Genomic DNA, 19,717 nt, shown 5'->3' on the forward strand with positions numbered 1-19,717 from the left:
TGTCTCTATCCAGCATTTCTTAGGGTTCCGCGGGGAACGACGTGGCTTGCGCTTGCATCCAATGCGGCAAAGAACTCCCTTGAATGCTGAGTTTACCACCTGCGGGCTATTGACGTGGCGCCGAGTAGTCGGGATGGTCTCCATTGGCGGATACATGCATGTGCATAACCCTCAGCTTTACCCTGCACAACTCCTGTCGTGCACCAATCTCGTTTCCTGAGTCTGATTGTGCTATTTTCAGTTGATGGATTTCTCTTCATTCTGCACACCAAGCCCTTGGCTGGGGAATTGACTCTGAGATGGTATCACGACGTGCATTCTAAGTCAGCAGCGATTGAACAGGCGCTGCCGCTGAGCAAAGTCAAAGCGTGTTTCATCACCCGATGCATCGGCGTCTGAGATAGCTTGTTTCGGCAGCCAACGAAGTACACGATAGCGTAGGAATGGGCGCTGCCGCAGCAAGGACTTCCGTGGCGTCCCCGCGCTTGGTAATAGCGGGCCGCCACCGCCTCGCTCGGTGTCAAAATAGCTGAAGAACTCATGGCACGTGGGCATGGTGAAAGGCCTGCTGGCGACCATCCAGCCTGCCAGCTGTTCTAGCGTGTTCGAGCGCGCGGTCTAGCAGATTAGTTAGCAGGTCGTCGGGCAGATGCAGGGAGAAGGAAGTATCCAAGCGCGATCGCTTGTGCTCGAGAGATCGGGGGCGTGCGCGCCCTTCCAGCTTCAATTCAAGGGTCTTCGCGCGCGAGAGTCAGCGCCCGCGCCTGGAACAAAGGGCCAGAATGAATCGCCTGGCGTTTCGAGAGCCGCTGCCGGGCGGCAGGCAGGCAGCAGGCCGTTGATGCAGTGCATATCAACTTACTAGGAAAGGCGGTATGACGTCGGCAGCCGCAGTTGGGCAGAGATGGAAGCTTCCCTTAGCCAAGCGCGCTAAAGCAGCGCAGCGCATGCACGCCCGTCACCTCACTCCCGCCCCAGACAAGCAAATCATCACGGGACAACGAAGCCGTACATATACAACGCGCACCCTCGCCAACGCCCTCCAATAGCAGGCGCGTTTCTGTCGCATCCACGGTCCGCCCACCACTCGCGAATTCCCACGCCCTCTGGTCTTTTCGCTTCCAGCGCCTCTTTCACACGCCGCAACCGCCCCCTCCTGTGCGCTCCCGTCTACCGCCCACCTCCCACACCACCCACCATGGCCAACACCCCTGTTCCGTCTGCGCTGCGTACCGCCGAGGCCTCAGCCTCAAACGGCTCCATCGTCACCACCGAGTCCGGGCAGTCGCCCTTGAGCCTCCCGTCAGGCACCCTGCGCCTGCGCGCCGAGCCCGTGCAGCGCCGCCACATCCAATGGGCCGAGGACGTCGTTGACAACGAGGGAATGGGCAAGAAGTCGTCGAAAGGTACGCGCGAGAGCTCCCCGGCCCTTTGGCGTCGGTATCACCGCGTGTGTGGTCACAGGGCTGACAATGATTACACAGTGTGCTGCATCTACCACAAGCAACGCGAGTTCGGCGAATCCTCCGACGAGTCCTCGTCCGATGACTCCTCTTCCGATGAGGACTCGGACAGCGAGCCCGACAACAGCTCCGCGCGCCCCACCAACAGCCGCGGTCGCGCCCACAACCACCGTGGCAATGGCGGGAATGGCCCGAAGAAGGCACGGAAGAGGAGCCCCAACGCTTACGAGAAGATGCCCAACTACAACAAGAACAAGAGCGGGGACGACAAATAGGTCCGGTCGGCACTACTAAACGGTGTTTGGGGTTTATGACTGAATGATTTTGCATTTCTTTGCGGGGCGTTGGGGCTACTATATTCGCATCAAGCGACGGTGTTCGGGTCTTACTATCGTTTCAAGTCTCTGGTTGGAGGCAAAAGTAAGCAAGAAATTGGGTCACAAGCTGGCATTTCGGCGGCTCTCGCATCGCACATGGACATGGCTCATCGTGGTCTAGGATAGACTAGATGCAGTTGAACGGCTCGCCAGAGCGCCGTTTCTCCCTATTCTTTTCATCGGCATTCCCGAATGTTGTCTTGTACCTTTTTTTTTTTCGGTTTTCAGGAGCGGTTGGGCTCAATAACCTCCCTTTGCAATCGCTCGAAGAAATGCCAAGTTTCGTTCGTTATCAATTTGTGTGACCCTTCTCAAACTGCCAGTTCCAGGGCATCGTCATCAAGCGCGTACTGCCTTGTTCACTGTCAAATTGTCACGGACCCAGGCGCAGAAGAATTCTCCGATTGGTCTGCAAAACTAACTAGAGGGCACATTTCTGGTTCAGGAATAGCAGCTTTTCTCAGCATCGTATATAAAGCATGCTCTGACGGACTTCTGCATACGAACCGGATCTCTACTCCTTATATTGAAAGAGCGCAGACTAGCCAGGGCAATGTGTTGGACATCACCATCACGTATATTCAATCACGTTGAGGATGATCGTCATTATCAACCCAACAGGGTCATACCTATTCAGCAACGTGTTATCATGGACAATACCCTTGTTGGGTACCCCTTTCTTCGTTCATCCATATAAATACCATGTACGGACGTAGTAGCAGCGTTTAATAGATCATCCAGTCGAATAGCTTCTTTCTGCACACGGCTGTGATCACCGACTGACACATTGTCACTGATTCTGACAGATACTTAAACGTTGACTAGTCATGTATGCGAAGGAGGCTGAACCGGACCTCATACTTTGTCTGGGATAGCCAACCATACGCTGCGCTCTCAATCGTGTGTTTTCTTCAGCCGTCGACATGGTAACCTAAGCGACTCAAGCTATTGGCCATGCCATGACCCCGTCCATGATAGCGCAGTGGAACACGTTATTCCAAGCAGCAATCGCAACCTCGTCGAATGACGAATATATAATATAATGCAAGCGCGGTATATTCTGCTGGCTTTCCTGGACGCGGACGAAAGGAACAAGTGGTAGCCTGGGTATCAACATGGCCAAGTGGGTCAGACAAGGAGTCATAGCTTCTCTGCGAAAGGCCTGAGGCTAGGTGACTTTCCTTCCGCGTGCTCAAGGGGAACAACGCATGCAAGAGGCACGGCCAATGGGAAGGCGCGCTGGCTTCGCGGTGACTAGTCAGCAGGGCGCGATGCCGGTTCGGTCGGTTCGGAGGAGATCAAACGCAGGGTATCCCAACAGAAAGGCATGGGGAGCTCAGTGGCAGCGGCCGGGCTGTTCACCGCGAGGAGCCAGTGCGCGCAGCTGAGCGTGGGCACGTGGTGCCCCGAATTGCTCCGCGACGGCTTGCCGACGCGGACTTGGGCCGGCCGGCCCCAAGCTCCTCTCTTTTGTTTTCGCGATTTCCCCCCAGCGCAACACCATCCCCCAAGCACATCATCGGTACGACTGCATCGCTCCATCTCACCGCGCCTGCTCGCTGACCCGCCGATCCAGTTTTCATCCTCTTCTCCGCCGCATCACCGCCATCATGTCCGTCCCCGCCTTCAGCGACATTCCCAAGTCGGCCAACGACGTACGTTTGCATGCCGCCGCATCCTCGCGCAATTGCTCCTGCTCGCCCGCCTGCCAATGCTGACCCTGCCTGCCGCAGCTCCTGAACAAGGACTTCTACCACGCCGCCGCTGGTGAGCTTGCGACGCGCACTCCCGTACGGACCCAGTCACTGACTTACCCCGATAGCGGTCCTTGAGGTCAAGCTCAAGTCCCCCAACGGCGTCGCCGTCACCACCAAGGGCACTTCTGCCCACGATGGCCCCATCAACGGCTCCGTAAGTCTCGCAGCACTCCCGCGCGCTTTGGAGTGACCGCTGATCGCATCTGCGCGCAAAACAGGTCGAGGGCAAGAAGGCTCTCTCTAACGGTATATCTATCCAACACCTATCTTTAATTGCACCATTCAGAAAGAAGAACGGCTTCAACGGCTTCTTCACGTTCTCGGGGGTGCCGGGTCCACCAGGGGCCCATGGATTCGAACTACTGGGGCTAATGCGTATCTCGACGAAAACAGGCATCACCGTCACGGAGTCTTGGAACACCGCCAACGTTTTGAACACCAAGGTTGAGCTGGACAACACCTTCACCAAGGGCCTGAAGGCGGAGCTCTCCTCGGTCTTCGCGCCCAGCTCGGGCAACAAGGGCCAGAAGCTCAACCTGACCTTCAAGCAACCCGCCTTCCAGACCCGCGCCTTCTTCGACTACTCGGCCGCCGGCAACTTGACCGCCATCGTCGACGGTGTTGTTGGCCACGAGGGCTTCCTCGTTGGTGGTGAGGCTGGCTATGACGTGCAGAAGGCTGCCATCACCCGCTACTCGGCCGCCGTCGGTTACCAGACCCCCCTTTACAGCGCTGCCATCACCGCCACCAACAACCTGAACGTTTTCACTGCCTCCTACTACCAGAAGGTCAACGCCGCCGTCGAGACTGGCGCCAAGGCTTCCTGGGACGCCAAGTCCGGTTCCGCCGTCGGCATTGAGCTTGCTAGCAAGTACAAGCTCGACCCCCTGTCCTTCGCCAAGGTGAGTGCTCTGCGGGAGCGCAATCTCAAGAACAATTAGGGGGAAAGGGTAGCATGGCTGATACAATTTGCTCCGAAAACAGGCCAAGATCAACGACCGCGGCATTGCTTCCCTTGCCTACAACACCAAGATCAACCAGGGCTTCACCTTCGGCATCGGCGCCTCCCTCGATGCCCAGAAGCTCAACGAGGCCGGCCACAAGGTAAATCACCTACTTTCCCCTCCTGAAATACAATACGTAAACCGAGGATGAGCATGCGCTAACAAATCACTTCCAGGTTGGCGCTTCCTTCACCTTCGAGGGTTAGACGAGACGAAAAGCGGTTTGCGGATGGAGACATAGGACTAGGGGACGGAAAGATGGATACTTTTGATTTTCCCTGTAGCTTTAGCTTTTCCTCTCTTCGTTGGTGAGGCCCTGTAACGCTAGAGCATTCTTGAGTACTCAAAGAAGATACACAATTAAGAAAACGTGCATACATTAACAAAACGTTCGTCCGCATTGCTCCCGATCTCAATGATCAATGTACAATGCCAAGCAGCAAAACCAGAGGGAATCGTACCAATTACCGATCTATTGCCCATGAAATAAAAACAAAAGGAGCTTCGCCACGCATTGCCTATGCCCTGTAATTCCAAGTATCCAAAAAGACCCAAGCCTCCTGTCACCAATTCGCCGCGCCCACGGATCTCTTTCTCTCTCTCCCTCTAGACCAGACCCATGAAACTCCCACCACTTTACTTCACTTCAACCTCAACCCAGCTCGCCCACCTCACCTCCCAGCCACCGCCACCCCCGGCCCGCCGCCCATCTTCTCCTTCTCCTTCCTGTTGTGATGAAACCAGCTCGGTATGCTCGCCACAAACGCAATCGCCCCGCCCACCACGAAGAAGTTGATCAGCAGGCTCCACGGCCCCCCGCCGTTCTTCATCTCGTCCGTCGTCTCCCCCCGCGCCCGCGCCCGCCGGCTCAGCCGCGCCGATATCCCCTCCTGCGTCCGCCGGTGCGCCACCCGGTCCCAGTGCGGCAGCGCCGCGTCGTCGCCGCGGGTCGCCTGCCCGGGACCGAAACCGCCGCCGAAGCCGCCGCCGCTGCCGAACGCCCCCGCCGTGTATGAGGATGATGATGAAGTGTGCTCCCCCGACTCGCCGGCGTAGTTGTGGTGGTCCGTCGTGTCGGAGTACGGGTTGTTGCGGCTGTTGCTGCTGCCGTCGTAGCCGCCCGCGGCGGAGCGCTTCGCCGCGTGCGCGCCCCACGCGCCGTTGCGGTAGAAGGACGGCGGCGGCCCGCGGAACTGCGTGCGCCGCCGGCTCAGGCCCGAGGCCGGGCGCGAGCCCGCGGGGCCGGCGTACGCGGGCGACGAGGTGCCGTGGTGGGCGTGCGGGTGCTGCCGCGCCAGGTCGCGGTCGTAGCGGCTGCGCTTGTCGGGCGTGCCGAGGACGTGGTAGGCTTCGCTGATGCGGACGAAGCGAGAGGAGGCGGCTGGGTCGCCTTTGTTGCGGTCGGGGTGGTGGCGTTTGGAGAGGGAGTAGAATTGGCTGTCGGGGGTGGTGGTTCGGGTTAGTTGGGGGTGTGGTGGGAGGGAAGTGGCGGAGCGGCGTTGTGATGGCGGTGGTCGATTCGATGGATGGGTTTTTTTTGGGGGGGGGTTTTTTTTGCTCTTACCGTTTGATGTCCGCAGCGCTCGCTGTGAAGGGGAGCTCGAGCGCATCGTAGTGGTTTTGTGCCTCAGCATTATCGCGCCGGATTGAGGCGTGGAACTGGCGTGCGCCGCTGCGGCTGCTGCATTGTTGCCGCCGGTGTGCGGCGAGCAGTTGATGAGGGTTTCGCGGAGACAGCACAAGGCGTGGCATGCCTCATTCTTGGATTGAATCTAGGGCGGAAAGAGTGATTGTGGTGGTGTCGATTCAAGGTGGGTGGGAAGAGAGTAGGAGTAGTTGTATGTCCATGATGACGTCTCCGACAGCGGAAGTGCACAGGGTACTGCGGGCGGCGGTCCCGCCAAGCAAAGCGGGCCCAGAGCATTGGTAAAATAGGCTGTCTTATCTAGATGTGGCCGCTCGAGATATCAGATGGATTTTCTCGGAGTTCGAGAACACCACTCAGAAATTGCTGCTAATTATTTGAGATGGCCTTGAAGTCTTTTGTGGTAGTATTGTAAAGTATTAGCATGCTTTTAGGTCTTTTTACAGCGGTTTGTGGGCCACTTTTCCCGCAGTCGGTGGTTCGCCGCGGAGTGGACAGGCAACTACTTATTTGACCGATGATGGCCGTGTCTCGCCATGACCCATTCGAGTCAACAGAGATAGACAGTCCGTTGTCGGCTGCTAGACAGACGCGTCCTCATCTCATCAGATCAATCTTTCCGATCTCCGGCAAGATATAAGAGATTCGAGCGCGGGCATTCTCAGCCTTGCAACTCAGGCGGACGCCGGAAGTCCGTTCGAACGCCGCGTCGCACGGACCACTATCAAGATGTGCTGCTCGCCTCTTAAGCCGCTGCCCCACCGTTCCCGGAGCCGACAACCCTCTCACACCAGACAAAATGGCGGCCGCAGCAGCAACGGAGGGAATCAAGGACCTCAAATGTAGGTCATTTCGCGACCTCGTTTCCGGCCTGGGAAAAGGCCAGTGTGCTGATATGACGTAGTAGAGGAGACCAACGGCAAGCCCGCCGAGGGCGCCCCAGCCAACGGCGCGCCTGTGAATGGCGACGCTGAGAGCGACGACGACGAGGAAGGCGATGCTCCTGCCGACGGCGCCCCTACTGGCGGTATGCCCTCCCCATCATTGGCCTCGTTCCGGCCCGCCGTTCGATCCGCGCATTTCTGACAAGGTCGCCGTCTACAACAGAAGCGAAGAAGAAGAAGAAGAAGCCGAGAAAGAAGAAGAAGAAGGGCGGTGCTGGCGGCAGCGCATCAAAGCAATCAGACCCGCCGCGTGTGCCAGTGTCGCAGCTGTTCCCCAACGGCCAGTACCCCGAGGGCCAGATCGAAGAGTACCGCGACGAGAACCTGTACCGCACCACCAACGAAGAGAAGCGCCACCTCGACCGCATGAACAATGACTTCCTCAACGAGTACCGCCAGGGCGCCGAGGTCCATCGCCAAGTGCGCCAGTGGGCCCAGAAGACCATCAAGCCGGGCATGACCCTCACCGAGATTGCCGAGGGCATCGAGGACGGCGTGCGCCATCTGACTGGTCATCAGGGCTTGGAGGAGGGTGATAACTTGAAGGGTGGGATGGGCTTCCCTACCGGTCTCAGCTTGAACCACTGTGCTGCGCACTACACGCCCAATGCCGGCAACAAGATTGTGCTGCAGCAAGAGGACGTCATGAAGGTTGATTTTGGCGCCCAGATCAACGGCAGAATCGTCGACAGTGCTTTCACTCTGGCGTTCGACCACAAGTATGACCCGCTGCTTCAGGCTGTGAAGGAGGCGACCAACACCGGCATCAAGGCAAGCATTGACGGCTGTGTAGGCAGGCTCTGTTGGCTAATCGTGGACTAGGAAGCTGGTATTGACGTCCGCATGTCTGACATCGGCGCCGCTATCCAGGAGGTCATGGAGAGCTACGAAGTCGAGCTTGACGGCCAGACACACCAGGTCAAGTGTATTCGCAACCTCAACGGCCACAACATCAACCAATTCGAGATTCACGGTGGAAAGAGCGTGCCCATCGTCAAGGGCTCCGACCAGACCAAGATGGAGGAGGGTGAAACATTTGCCATCGAGACCTTCGGAAGTACCGGAAAGGGTTATGTCCGGGACGACGTGCGTGCTCCCCCACGTGCTTCATGTTTCTACGCGAAGATGGCTGAAACTGACGACCCCCACAGATGGAGACATCGCACTACGCCAGGCGCGTCGACGCTCCCAAGGTGGCGCTGCGCGTCTCGTCGGCTAAGTCGCTTCTCACGTCTATCAACAAGAACTTCGGTACCCTGCCTTTCTGCCGCAGGTACCTGGACCGTCTGGGCCATGACAAGTACCTCCTCGGTCTCAACAACCTTGTCCAGAGCGGCATCGTCGAGGCATACCCTCCGCTATGCGATGTTAAGGGTTCCTACACTGCCCAGTTCGAGCACGTGAGTATCTTCCAAATCACAAGTCATTCGTTCGGCTTTGGCTAACCTTGTTCTGCAGACCATCCTTCTTCGTCCCAATGTTAAGGAGGTCATCAGCCGGGGCGACGACTACTAAGGATTTGCGCGCCATCATTAAAGCTTTTTCATTTGCTTTGGGATTTCACAGGATATGCCAGCTGACTGACTTGACGAAAAGTACATCGAGTGCATGGGAAGACGAACAGATAAGGAAAAATGAAAACATGTCGAGAACAATCACTGAAGGCTACAAAACAACTGGCACACAAGGGCTCCGACAGAGGTCTTCAGCCGGTGCTACTCGCGTGAACATGATCCGCTACAGCTTCTCTCTTCCTCTTTTGTCGCTAGGACCTTGTTTGCTGATCAGTTCGTCAACACTCACACCATCGGACATGCGCAGCAGATAGCCTTGATAGATGGGCGCCAGCCCGCGTTGCATGCCCCGTGCCGACGACTCGGCACCGTAGGCGGTAATTAACCTGCGGAGTAGGGGCTGGTGACGACGGGCGCCTCGGGACGAAGATGGTGATGCTGACGATGATGATGATGATGCATCGGCCTCAGCTCTCGCCGCCACGGCTCGGAGGAAGGCAGCATCTTCGTCGGCCAGCGGCGGCAGGGGCAACTGGAAGTCGGCGCTGTACTCGCCGCTGGTCGTGTCGGCCCCACCATGGTCATCACCATCATCACCACGGCGGCCGGCGCCGGCGTGACGATCAGGGAAGAAATGCTCGTTATCGCGGGCCATATTATAGCCAACCCTGCGGGATGAGCGTGGGCTCTGCTTGGCTTTTCAAGGTGGTTGGCGGGATAATATTTTTTTCTTTTTTTCCTCTCTAATTCTCGTCTTGTCTCTGCTGTCCCCTGCGATCAGATGGGGCAGCAAGCTAGATGTGTGCCGTGATGATGTAGCCCTGCTGAAACAAAGAGCGGAAGATGTTTGTTTCAGGACATGCACGCGGGGAGTGGGATGATGAGAAGGGTGGCGGGCAGGAGAGCTTGAGACGACGCAGTGGTCGATGAAAAGCCAGCTAGTCGGAAGTATCCGTTGGCGGAGCAAGCCGACTTGGATTGGGCAAAAAGGCGTGATGGTTGCAAGCAGGAAAGGGCGACATGGCAACGACCCCGCCGAAGGGCGTTGTGCCGAGCCTCGGGGCTTGCAGCAGCGGGCAGGTGGGGCAAGTCGGATGCAGCCTGGCCTTTCGTTCCCACCACCCACAATCCACGCCCTACGCTGTGCATTAACCGGAGACACGCGGGATTATTCTTCCGCCGACCGTTCCTCGTACGACATCGCAATTCGTCAATTGGTCTGCTCTGCTCTGCTAAGTCAACTGGAGGATCCACGCAGCTACTGCCAACGTCACGCGCGACTTGCCCTCATTTCGCATTCCTTCCTGACTCGGCTGGCAAGATCACCGTGTCTCGTCTATCTTGGGAATCACCACTCTACACTGGATATATAAACCTTCCCTCCATCCTCCGACTCTCTCTCGTCACCTCTCCTTCGCCTCCCCCCACCTACCACTTGGGACCCCAGTTCTTCCTGAAAGCAGGGAGACAAGACCCAGGCTCCACTCCTCTCAGAAGCTGCTACTCGGCCTCTATGATCGTTGCCGCAACCGTCCGCCGACTTTCACCGTTGACCGCCGCACGCCCAACTGCTTTCACCTTTCACCGAGCTCTTCCGTTGGCTTCTTCTTTTCCTCCTTCATCGATTATCACCGGTACCCCACGCAACCGCCTCAACAAGACCACCATCAGAACCATGTCGTCCGAGCCCCAGAAATACGAATGGCTCATCATCCTGCCCGACCAGGATGGCGCCCTGCCCCGTCGTATGGAAGTCAGGCAGTAAGTCCCACCGACTCTTCCTCCCTTGGGCCCCCCACTTTTGAGCACAAAACTCTTTTTTCTCCCTTTCTCACTGTCAATTTCGTGACCCTACATCCCGCCTCCATTTTCTTTTTTTTCTCTCTCTTTCTCTCTGCTGCAAGGCACGTCTGTTGGCTCGTGATGCCGACATAGCTGAAGCACAGAAGAAAACAAAAAGAAAAGAAGGAGCGAGAAGAAGAAGAAAACCCCCCAAAAAAAATAACCCAGGCTAATCAATCCACAACTCTCCTCGCCCACACAAACAGACAGCACCTGTCCAACCTGCAAACGTACCCGTCCGACTTCTGGCTGTGGGGCGGTGGCTTCCTCGAGGACGTGCCGAAGGAGGGCGAGCCGATGAAGATGCTGGGCAGCGCGATGCTGGCGTGGGCCGCCACCAAGGAGGAGGTGTTGGAGAAGCTGAAGAGGGACGTCTACACCGAGAACCAGGTTTGGGACTGGAGTAAGGTACGTTCGTCTCTTTTTTTGTCTCTACGTTTTTCTCTGTTCTGTTGCTTCTCTTTCGCTTTCTTTGCAATTCTCGATTACTCTTTCGGATTTTCCTTTCTGGCGTTCGTCATTCCACGTCTGAAGGAGGCAGGGAGCAAACCAGGGTGGGGGAGGGATTGGTTCTCGGAAACCAAGTGCACTGGACGAGCAGCGGGCGAGGATTGGTGTTCTGTTCCTTTCTGTCGTTGATACGTTCAAGCTTCTTCACCCCCCCCCTGCCTGTCAAAGCAACAGACGCACACGTGCTAACCGCCTTTGACATGCAGGTCCAGATCTACCCGTTCAAGAGCGCCATCCGGAAGCCTTTGTGACTCAGTCAGCAGGAACCAGGACATCAGTCGTTCGACAAGAACGACAGGTCAAGAATATAGTTTTCTGGCTTTTTCTTTTATTTAGATTCGGTCTGTCTTGCTCTCTGTCGAAGGGGGTAGCTAGCTATGTGATGACCTCGCACAATGACGCGCCAGCAATGAATAGAGCGCGATTTTTCTTTCCCACATGTATATTCTGCTTGAGGACTGAGTGATGATTGTGGAGCCTCGCTCCTTCTCGACTCATCCGTTCACGCTACTTCGCAGACGTTGCATAGAGAGAAGGAGTGTCATAGCCGCTGGCTTCTTCTTTCCCCTTGATACTATATACATATATCATCACACGTGTTTTCCAGTTCATTAACCCTACCATATCCCTCGGGGCTTCACAAAGCATCCCCGTTCCACACGCCCGCCACTGCAATCAGAACCTAACCCTCACCATCCCCATCCTCTCCTCTCCTCAACAAGTCTCTCTCTCTCTCTCTCTCTCTCTCTCTCACTCATTTCACCCCCGGAATCGAACCCGCCTCATTCGCACCCAGCTCCTCCTCCCTCCACCCCTCACTATCAATCTTCACCTGCCCACCGCCGCCCACCTTCCTCCCGCCCTCCGCCCTCTTGACCCGACACCACATGCCGACCTCCTTGTCCCAGACAAACTGCCAGATGACGCCGACCCAGCTGCGATGCTGGGGCAGGGGGTCGTAAAACTCGCGCGCGATGCGGTTGAGCTCCCACAGCCTGCTCCACGGCACGGCGGGGAAGTCGTGGTGCTCGTTGTGCAGGCCGACGTTGTAGGTGAAGAAGTTGAGGGGGCCGTAGTACGAGTACGTCTCGGGCGCGGCGACGGGGAGGCCGAGGGCGGCGCGGGCGGCGGGCGTCGCGGGGGCGCGGCGGTTGGTCGTGGTGTCGCGCTCGAAGACGTAGTGCTCGGCGATGAAGTGGCCGGCGCAGGGGTGGAGGGAGCCGGCGAGGAAGGCGGAGGCGAGGAGGTAGATGAAGGAGTGCCACGAGGCGAGGCGGACGAGGGCGATGTCGAAGGCGAGTTGGAAGGCGATGTTGAAGAGGTGGATGCGCGAGATGGGCAGCTGGTAGACGAACATGGGGCGCAGCGCGTAGAAGAAGATTTGGAAGGTCGCGAAGAAGGCTTTGCCGAGGACCGAGTCGAGGACGACGGCTTCGAAGGCGGTGGGGAGGTCCGTGTCTAGGCCGTCTACGCCGAGGGATTTGTGGTGCGTGAGGTGGTAGGGCTGTGGGCGGTGGGTGTTAGCTTTTGTCTTGTCTAGTTGTTGCGTGTGTGTGTACCCCGCCCTCTGCTAGAAGCGGGAGTGCCGCGAGGTCTGGGGTGTGTGTCGGATGTGTGCACGCACCCGGAACGAAGCACTGTATGGAATGCCAATGGGTATGTTTGCGAAGCAGGCAAACAGGCGGTTCGCCAGCGGCGACTTGAAGGCCAGATTGTGCGAGATCTCGTGGATGGCGAGGAAGATGTTCTGGTTCGCCGTGGCCCCGATGATGTAGGCGGTGAGGAAGAAGGGCCAGGACAGGATGGGCGTGTTGCGGAGGAGGTAGGCGCAGGTTACTTGCAGCGCGACCACGCCGGCGACGATGTACTTGGTCAATGGCTCGGGCCCGCAGAGCTTCGTGACCTACTGAGTGAACATGTTAGCCACAGGAGCTCCGGTGGCGCGGACTGCGTGGGGTTGGGTGCTTGCCTCCGGGTGCGCCTTGATAATGGCCATGCGCCGTGTCCGGTGCGGCTCCTCGGTGTAGGTCCAGAAGAAATCGGGCTCTGCATTCTTCGTCTTGGACTCGACGGTCGTCGTGGTCGTGACCGACGATGACATGATGGACGGCGGCGGACAAGAAACGAGGGAACGAGAAATAGAAATCGCACTGAGCGAGTGGAGTGGAGGGAGGAAGAAGCTGTGGAGGCAGGACGTGGAGGTGAATTTCGCGGCCGGGGCCCGTATCGATAGGCGTAGGGTGACTCTGGCCTGAGCTGCTTAATTCTCGGACCCAAACCCGCCACTGCTGCTCCACGTGTGACCCACATGGCCCTGCATCAGCCCCAGCCCCGATCCGGATCGAGGCCTTCCGGCTGGCCTGATAGACAGACGATACGCACGCTTTGTAGCTCCAGCATCTTGATTCGCCGCTCTTCCCGCCACTTCCCACCGCTCTCCCACGCTTCCGAGTGCGCATTTCAGAGTTGGCACAGCAAACTTGTGTCATTTATATTTGTTGCGGCATCTACTCAAAAAAGTTGCCTTCATGCTCAGAGCACTAGCTCTGGATTCATCCGGACTTCATCGCTGGAAATCCTACTAATACAATTCAGGTGCCAATCCTTGCCTGCCTGTCAAAATGCCCGTGATAACGCCAACACCACTCATCCATTGCCTTCTGCTTCTCCGAAATTAGAGGCTGTAGTCGCCTTGCTCGAACTTGTCGACATCAAAGTAACGGGCGTGGATGGTGTTGCCGTTGAACACCCTGCCATCCATGGCGTTGACGGCGCGCAATGCCGACAGCTCGTTCGTGAACTTTGCGAAGACTGGAACATCGCCGCTTCCGGAGTAGCGGTCAATGTAGATGCGTTCTATGCGACCGCCCTGCAGAACATCTTTGTTAACCATCGTGGGGGAACAATTGACGCAAGGTTAGCACGTGAGGACTTACAGCCTTGTCGAGCTCTTCGCCAATTTCCTGCATCAGGCTGCCATCATCGAGTTCCTGCTGCAAGTCCAATCCGACTAGCATGTTGCTCATGACGACAACAGCGCTCATCTTGCCATGCTTGCCCTCATCCTCGCTGACCTTGGCCTTCTTACCACCCGTGATCTTGCCCATGCCAGCAGGGGTTGCCCATCCACCACCTTGAGCGTCGGCTAGCTTTTTGCGCTTCTCAGCCTTCATCGCGAGCGGCGTGATGATTCCGTTCTCGTTAGCGCCGAGACCCTTGCCCTTCTCCCAGCCATACTTCTCCATCATGCGCTGAGCGAAGCCCTTCTGGCCAGGCGCCTTGGAGCGTGATCCATCTTCCGCGTCCCGGGCTGCTTCTTCCTCCTCAGCGGCAATCTCCTCGGACAGCTTCTCCGACAATTGTTCGGGCGGCGGAACGTTGTAGCGCACAGGTGCACGAGAGATGGATCCATCGGCCGGAGGCGGCGGGGGTGCTTCTGTAGGAGGAGGAGGAGGCAGCGCATCGGCAGACTCCTCAGGCGGGGGAGGCGGAGCACCCAGGCCACTCAGGCGCACGCGGCGGGCGTAGGCATCTTCGCCATTCGGGTCATCGGATGCTTCAGCGGGAGCCGACGGGACGGGAGGCGTGGGTGTGTTGAGGTCGGAAGGCGGAGCGAAGTTGTAGCTCTTCGGCGGAGCAAATTGAGCTAAGACTGTGTCAGCCAGGCGTTTCCCGAGTCTCGGGCGCGGGTGCGACCTACGCTTGCTGTGCGAGCGCTCGTACTCCTCCTCGTCGCTCTCCGGGTACTCCTTGGACAGCTCCCTCAGCGACCTGTGGCGGTAGAGCAGGTCCTTCCACTCTCCGATCTCGCGCATCTGCTCCTCGCTACCCTTGTACTGGTTGTAGTCGTTGGGGCGCGTCGGGTCGTAGATGTCGTCCCAGTTCTGCTCCTGGGCCTCGTAGTTCTTCTTCTTCTTTTTCTTGTTCTTGCGACCGCCGCGCTCCCTGGGCTGAGAGGCGGCATAGAAACCTTCGTCAGCATCATTGCCAAGGAAGTCGGCAAGCGAGGCCTTGGAGGGCGGGTTTGCAGCAAGCGCGACAGCTCCCGAGGACTTGTTTGCGGCAGCCTGCGGGTCGGGGGAGCTTGAGCCCTGGGCGGGTGCAACGGGCTTGGGGAAGGCAGGCTTGGTCTTCTTCTGAGCCTGGACCTGCGGACGCTTGGTGGGCTGGAAGCGGAGCGCTGCTGCTCGGGTTAACACGACGCTGCATAAGTCACTATTCTACATCTTTTCGAAAGCAGACGCGAGAGGCGCGCGATAGGTACCTGAGTTGATCTGCTGCTTCTTGGCGGGGGTGGCGTCCTGCTGCTGGCCATCGGGGCCAGGCTGCTGGTTGTACATGACAGGCGCGCTCGAGATTGTGCCGGCATTGGAGCCGAGCAGGTTGGCGAACGAGGACAAGCCGCGCGCCGGAGCGTTGTCAGCGTTGTCCTGGGCCATGGCGGGTGAGCGGGCCCGGGCAGGGCAGCGGGCGGGCGGTGGTGAGGAGCTCTGCGGGTGCGGAGTGGGAGTTGTCGCAAGTGATGGATGCGCGCGAAGCTTAGATTGGCTCGCGGCGGGACAGGCTGGTGGGCTGCGCGCGCGGAGAGTCGGCGTCTGTGCTCGGGCGCACGTCCCGCATGGCAATGGCGTAATCGGCCGACACGCCCACGGCTCGCTATCCCGACTTCTCCCTCTGCCGACTCCCGTCCGATCAACCGTTTTGGACGTGCATCGTGTGAGTACTTAACGTCTCCCGGCCGCCTGTGCTGTCCCCGTGTGAGCGCGCGATTTCCTGTCTCTTTGCCGTTCTGCGCCTCCCCCACCTACCTATCGCCATGGCCACCACTCTTGCCAATGCCTTCTCGCCCCAGGCGCAGTCGACTGCCGTCATAATCCCCGGTAACCCAGCCTTGACCGTCTCCTACCAGCAGCTGAGCGCCGAGGTCGTCTCGTTCCAGAAGAAGCTTGCTGCCCTGGGAATCTCGCCCGCCTCGGCAGTGTCCATTGCCCTGCCGAACAGCTATGAGTTTATCGTTTCCTTCCTCGCCGCCTCATGGCAGAGAGCCATTGCCGCCCCTCTGAACCCCGCCTACAAGCAGAGCGAGTTTGAGTTCTACATCGACGACCTCAGCTCCGCTGTCGCCCTCGTGCCCCGCGGCCAGTTCGCCCAGGACTCGCCTGCTGTCAGGGCTGCCAGGAAATACCAGGCTGCCATTGCCGAGTGCTACTGGAACGGAAACGAGGTGGTGCTGGACGTCAAGGACCAGGGAAAGCTGAAGGGCAAGGGGAACCAGAAGGTCGAGCAGGCTCAGCCCGACGATGTTGCCCTTGTGCTCCACACCAGTGGCACCACTGGCAGGCCCAAGGCAGTGCCCTTGACCCACCGCAACCTCACCAGAACCATGAGTACGTCGCTTCCTCATCAAGTGTGCCGTTGACTACATGCTTTGGGCATGGACGGTTGACTCTACCTTCTATGCGTGTCACTTGCTAACGGGTGCGCAGAAAACATCCAGAAGACTTACCAGCTCTCTCCCCAGGATCGTACTATGCTAGTCATGCCGCTGTTCCATGTACACGGCCTGCTGGCAGGTTTCCTCGCCCCGCTCCACTCCGCCGGCTCCGTGATTGTTCCTCCTAAGTTCTCTGCCTCCGAGTTTTGGCACGACTTCAACGAGCACAAGGCCAACTGGTACACCGCTGTACCTACTATCCACCAAATCCTGCTCAAGAACCCACCTCCCAATCCCAAGCCCAACATCCGCTTCATCCGTTCTTGCTCCTCCCCGCTCTCGCCCAAGGTCTTCCACGAGCTCGAGAAGACATTCGACGCGCCGGTCCTTGAAGCCTACGCCATGACCGAAGCAGCCCACCAAATGACATCCAACCCGCTGCCGCAAAACGGTCCGCGCAAGCCGGGCAGCGTCGGCATCGGCCAGGGCGTCGAGATCACGATCCTTGACCAAGAGGGCAAAGAGGTGCCGCAGGGCAAGGAGGCCGAGATCTGCATCCGCGGCGAGAACGTGACCAAGGGCTATCTCAACAACCCGGACGCCAACAAGTCCAGCTTCACCAAGGAAGGCTTCTTCCGCACCGGCGACCAGGGGCTGCTCGACAAAGACGGCTATGTCATCATCACCGGCCGCATCAAGGAGCTCATCAACAAGGGCGGCGAGAAGATCTCCCCTATCGAGCTCGACAACGTCCTGGCGCAACACCCGGCCGTTTCCGAGGCCGTCAGCTTCGCCATCGCCGATGAGATGTACGGCCAGGATGTTGGCATTGCCGTCGTGCTGAAGGAGGGCCAGAAGCTTACTGCGAGCGAGCTGAAGGATTGGCTCAAGGACCGTGTGGCCAAGTTCAAACTGCCCAAGAGGGTCTTCTTCACGGATATCATGCCGAAGACGGCAACAGGCAAGATTCAGCGGAGGAATGTCGCTGATGCCATGCTCAAGCAGGCAAAGGCGAAGTTGTAAAAAACGAGGTGGAGTCACATTGTCTCACACATACCACTTGCAAGCATACTAGAGCCATCGAAGACTCTTTTTTTCTTTTCAGTTTGTTAGATCAGCTTTTGTATATCTCTGTCGCTTTCTCGAGTTACACAAAGGATACACAGATAGATCAGAGTACCTTGCTGTATGCTTTCGGATCCCCCCCTTTATTCCCCCACGATTGTAAATTTCGTGCATATGAAATTTTCTTTGAGCTCAAATTCAAGGTTACCCCGCACTTTTTGATGGTCTTCGTGGGCAGGCAGTGCAGTGCACTACAACTGTGCCTTCCGCTTCTCGCGGAAGATAGTATGATTCCCTTGCATCGGTAGTGGAAGCAATGATGCGGACGCAGATGCATGGTTTTAATCATATAATTACTCGGACGGACACTCCAACTACCCACACGAGTAAAGGCCAGTGTGCACCAGGGGACATGATATTTGTTTTCCCCTGAGATGTTAGCGCCTCATACGCGAGGAGTCTGAATCTATGGTTTCCATCCATGTCATCCATCCTCTCGAGACCCTTTCCGCCATACACCAAAGCCGAAGCTCGACAGCGCAAAACAAACGCCCTTTAAAAGTTACGGGGTCTCCACACTTTTGCTTTCTCTTTATTCGTGCCCTGCGACTTTGCATATGCCAAGGAAGAGTTAGGCTTGAATGTTTCCTCAGATGCCTTTCTAAGTAACTCAACCACTACTTACTACAAAAACACATACTCCGAACGGCCATGCAATAATACTTTACCTATGCCACCCCCGACGCGTCCCTTAGCGCTCAGAGTGTACGCATATCGTTGGAAGCTTGACGTTGTCATCCCATCCCTCCCGAAGTAGGATGGTCACGTGAAGCCTTCCATAGACCTTTGATGCAGGACGGACCTATCCCGATCTTCAAAGGGATACTGTCAAGCACCGCCGAAAAGACAAGTACTCTGTTCGATTCCGGATCACGCCGCAATCCGGCTTCGATTCGCCACGTAGGGTCGACATTCAGTAACGTCCATTCCATGGCCGGAATGGGGTTGAGAACGTTGCGGATGATGGGATAATGGCCGTTGCGCTGGAGAATGTTCGCTGTCGTGTTGATTTGAGAGAGACGAACACGGGCGGGGATAGGTTTTCCTTCATGGTGTTGTTTCCGTTGCTTGGTTTCCATGGTCAAATGCTTTGCTCTGAGACAACGTTGCGGATCAGACTGGAGGGGATATTGGATACGCGAACTTCGTCATATTCATCAACAAAGGGGATACGAAGCTTTGCCTCAAGAGCCTACGGGGTCGGAGTGCTTAGTAGTATAATAAAAGTCGAGGTACTTGGAGCTCTTCTGTAGAATGTCGTGCATGCATTTGCTGACGGACGCTTGAACACTTCATCCCCAGTGTTGCAATAATACCAAGCGGACAAGCTTCGCAACGTTAAGCGCACTCCGACTCGGGCTCTAATTGTTAGCCACGAAACAATAGGAGTGTGGGAAGGGGTTAAAAAAAAAAAAGGAAGGAAAGCAGGGGCTGTCTTGCTGGTTAGGCAGGGTCTGCCCCGAGCTTGAGAAGCTGGCAGATGGCGAAAAATGCAGATCTCCTGACCGGAGACGTTGAAGCCCAATCAGCCTCGTATGTGGCTGGCAAACGGAAAAACGGAACGAGATTTGCCATGGGGCTTGCAGGAGGCTCTGCTCGGCTGTCTGGTTGTTGGGAGTCGGCGTCCGTGCGTTGCCGATCGGCTATGTTGCCCCATGATCCGTGCGCGACTGAACGCCAACACCGGCGCCGTTGAAAAAAACTTTACAATGCACGCAGATCCTCACAACAGACCTCTTGCACGCGGGCAAAAAGAAAAATGACCACGGCAGGGATCGAACCTGCAATCTCTTGATTCGTAGTCAAGCGCCTTGCCATTGGGCCACGCGGCCAGTGCAACTCAAACGAGCTGTTCTGCTTGGTTGTTGTTGAAACAAGAATCGCGGTATCTATTTATAACTCAGTATTGTCCATCATCTCTAGAGAGGGGAAGCATTCAGGGGCATAAGGGTCAGTTTCCTTCTGTGTTCGCCGTAGACTTGCCTACTGTGATCTTTTATGTGGGCAGTCGAAGCAGATATCCTAATGGAGATAGAGGTTCAGACAGCCTTTCCCCATGACCAGCTGCAGCAGATATCCGGACGTACATGTTAATACTAAAA

General features: G+C 57.2%; 9 protein-coding genes across 9 annotated transcripts; 5 read left to right on the top strand and 4 right to left on the bottom strand.

The window, feature by feature from the left end:
• Positions 1-1,198: 1,198 nt before the first annotated feature.
• On the top strand, positions 1,199-1,738 carry BKCO1_1110004 (type 1 phosphatase regulator ypi1; the record flags this gene model as incomplete). The annotated part of the gene is made up of 2 exons (XM_020270468.1): positions 1,199-1,406; positions 1,485-1,738. 2 exons carry the CDS (start codon positions 1,199-1,201, stop codon positions 1,736-1,738), a joined length of 462 nt encoding a protein of 153 aa, XP_020125053.1.
• Positions 1,739-3,450: 1,712 nt separating this feature from the next.
• On the top strand, positions 3,451-4,807 carry BKCO1_1110005 (outer mitochondrial membrane protein porin; the record flags this gene model as incomplete). The annotated part of the gene is made up of 6 exons (XM_020270469.1): positions 3,451-3,495; positions 3,574-3,607; positions 3,663-3,751; positions 3,816-4,499; positions 4,582-4,701; positions 4,778-4,807. The coding sequence occupies 6 exons, from the start codon at positions 3,451-3,453 to the stop codon at positions 4,805-4,807; spliced, it is 1,002 nt and encodes a 333-aa protein (XP_020125054.1).
• Positions 4,808-5,272: 465 nt separating this feature from the next.
• Positions 5,273-6,353, bottom strand: BKCO1_1110006 (uncharacterized protein; the record flags this gene model as incomplete). Its single annotated transcript, XM_020270470.1, has 2 exons — positions 5,273-6,038; positions 6,166-6,353. The coding sequence occupies 2 exons, from the start codon at positions 6,351-6,353 to the stop codon at positions 5,273-5,275; spliced, it is 954 nt and encodes a 317-aa protein (XP_020125055.1).
• A 692-nt stretch (positions 6,354-7,045) lies between these two features.
• Positions 7,046-8,705, top strand: BKCO1_1110007 (methionine type; the record flags this gene model as incomplete). Its single annotated transcript, XM_020270471.1, has 6 exons — positions 7,046-7,088; positions 7,151-7,273; positions 7,354-7,979; positions 8,013-8,276; positions 8,342-8,590; positions 8,649-8,705. The coding sequence occupies 6 exons, from the start codon at positions 7,046-7,048 to the stop codon at positions 8,703-8,705; spliced, it is 1,362 nt and encodes a 453-aa protein (XP_020125056.1).
• A 222-nt stretch (positions 8,706-8,927) lies between these two features.
• Positions 8,928-9,359, bottom strand: BKCO1_1110008 (uncharacterized protein; the record flags this gene model as incomplete). Its single annotated transcript, XM_020270472.1, has 1 exon — positions 8,928-9,359. The coding sequence occupies one exon, from the start codon at positions 9,357-9,359 to the stop codon at positions 8,928-8,930; it is 432 nt and encodes a 143-aa protein (XP_020125060.1).
• Positions 9,360-10,379: 1,020 nt separating this feature from the next.
• On the top strand, positions 10,380-11,307 carry BKCO1_1110009 (ycii-related domain protein; the record flags this gene model as incomplete). Its single annotated transcript, XM_020270473.1, has 3 exons — positions 10,380-10,465; positions 10,651-10,954; positions 11,263-11,307. 3 exons carry the CDS (start codon positions 10,380-10,382, stop codon positions 11,305-11,307), a joined length of 435 nt encoding a protein of 144 aa, XP_020125061.1.
• A 503-nt stretch (positions 11,308-11,810) lies between these two features.
• On the bottom strand, positions 11,811-13,157 carry BKCO1_11100010 (dihydroceramide delta-desaturase; the record flags this gene model as incomplete). The annotated part of the gene is made up of 3 exons (XM_020270462.1): positions 11,811-12,560; positions 12,681-12,959; positions 13,005-13,157. 3 exons carry the CDS (start codon positions 13,155-13,157, stop codon positions 11,811-11,813), a joined length of 1,182 nt encoding a protein of 393 aa, XP_020125064.1.
• Positions 13,158-13,730: 573 nt separating this feature from the next.
• On the bottom strand, positions 13,731-15,495 carry BKCO1_11100011 (g-patch dna repair protein; the record flags this gene model as incomplete). Its single annotated transcript, XM_020270463.1, has 4 exons — positions 13,731-13,925; positions 13,993-14,702; positions 14,757-15,239; positions 15,321-15,495. The coding sequence occupies 4 exons, from the start codon at positions 15,493-15,495 to the stop codon at positions 13,731-13,733; spliced, it is 1,563 nt and encodes a 520-aa protein (XP_020125065.1).
• A 377-nt stretch (positions 15,496-15,872) lies between these two features.
• Positions 15,873-17,513, top strand: BKCO1_11100012 (peroxisomal-coenzyme a synthetase; the record flags this gene model as incomplete). Its single annotated transcript, XM_020270464.1, has 2 exons — positions 15,873-16,443; positions 16,543-17,513. The coding sequence occupies 2 exons, from the start codon at positions 15,873-15,875 to the stop codon at positions 17,511-17,513; spliced, it is 1,542 nt and encodes a 513-aa protein (XP_020125062.1).
• Between the last annotated feature and the right edge of the window lie 2,204 nt (positions 17,514-19,717).

Source organism: Diplodia corticola (genome assembly GCF_001883845.1).
Source record: "Diplodia corticola strain CBS 112549 chromosome Unknown scaffold111, whole genome shotgun sequence".
Lineage (NCBI taxonomy): Eukaryota > Fungi > Ascomycota > Dothideomycetes > Botryosphaeriales > Botryosphaeriaceae > Diplodia > Diplodia corticola.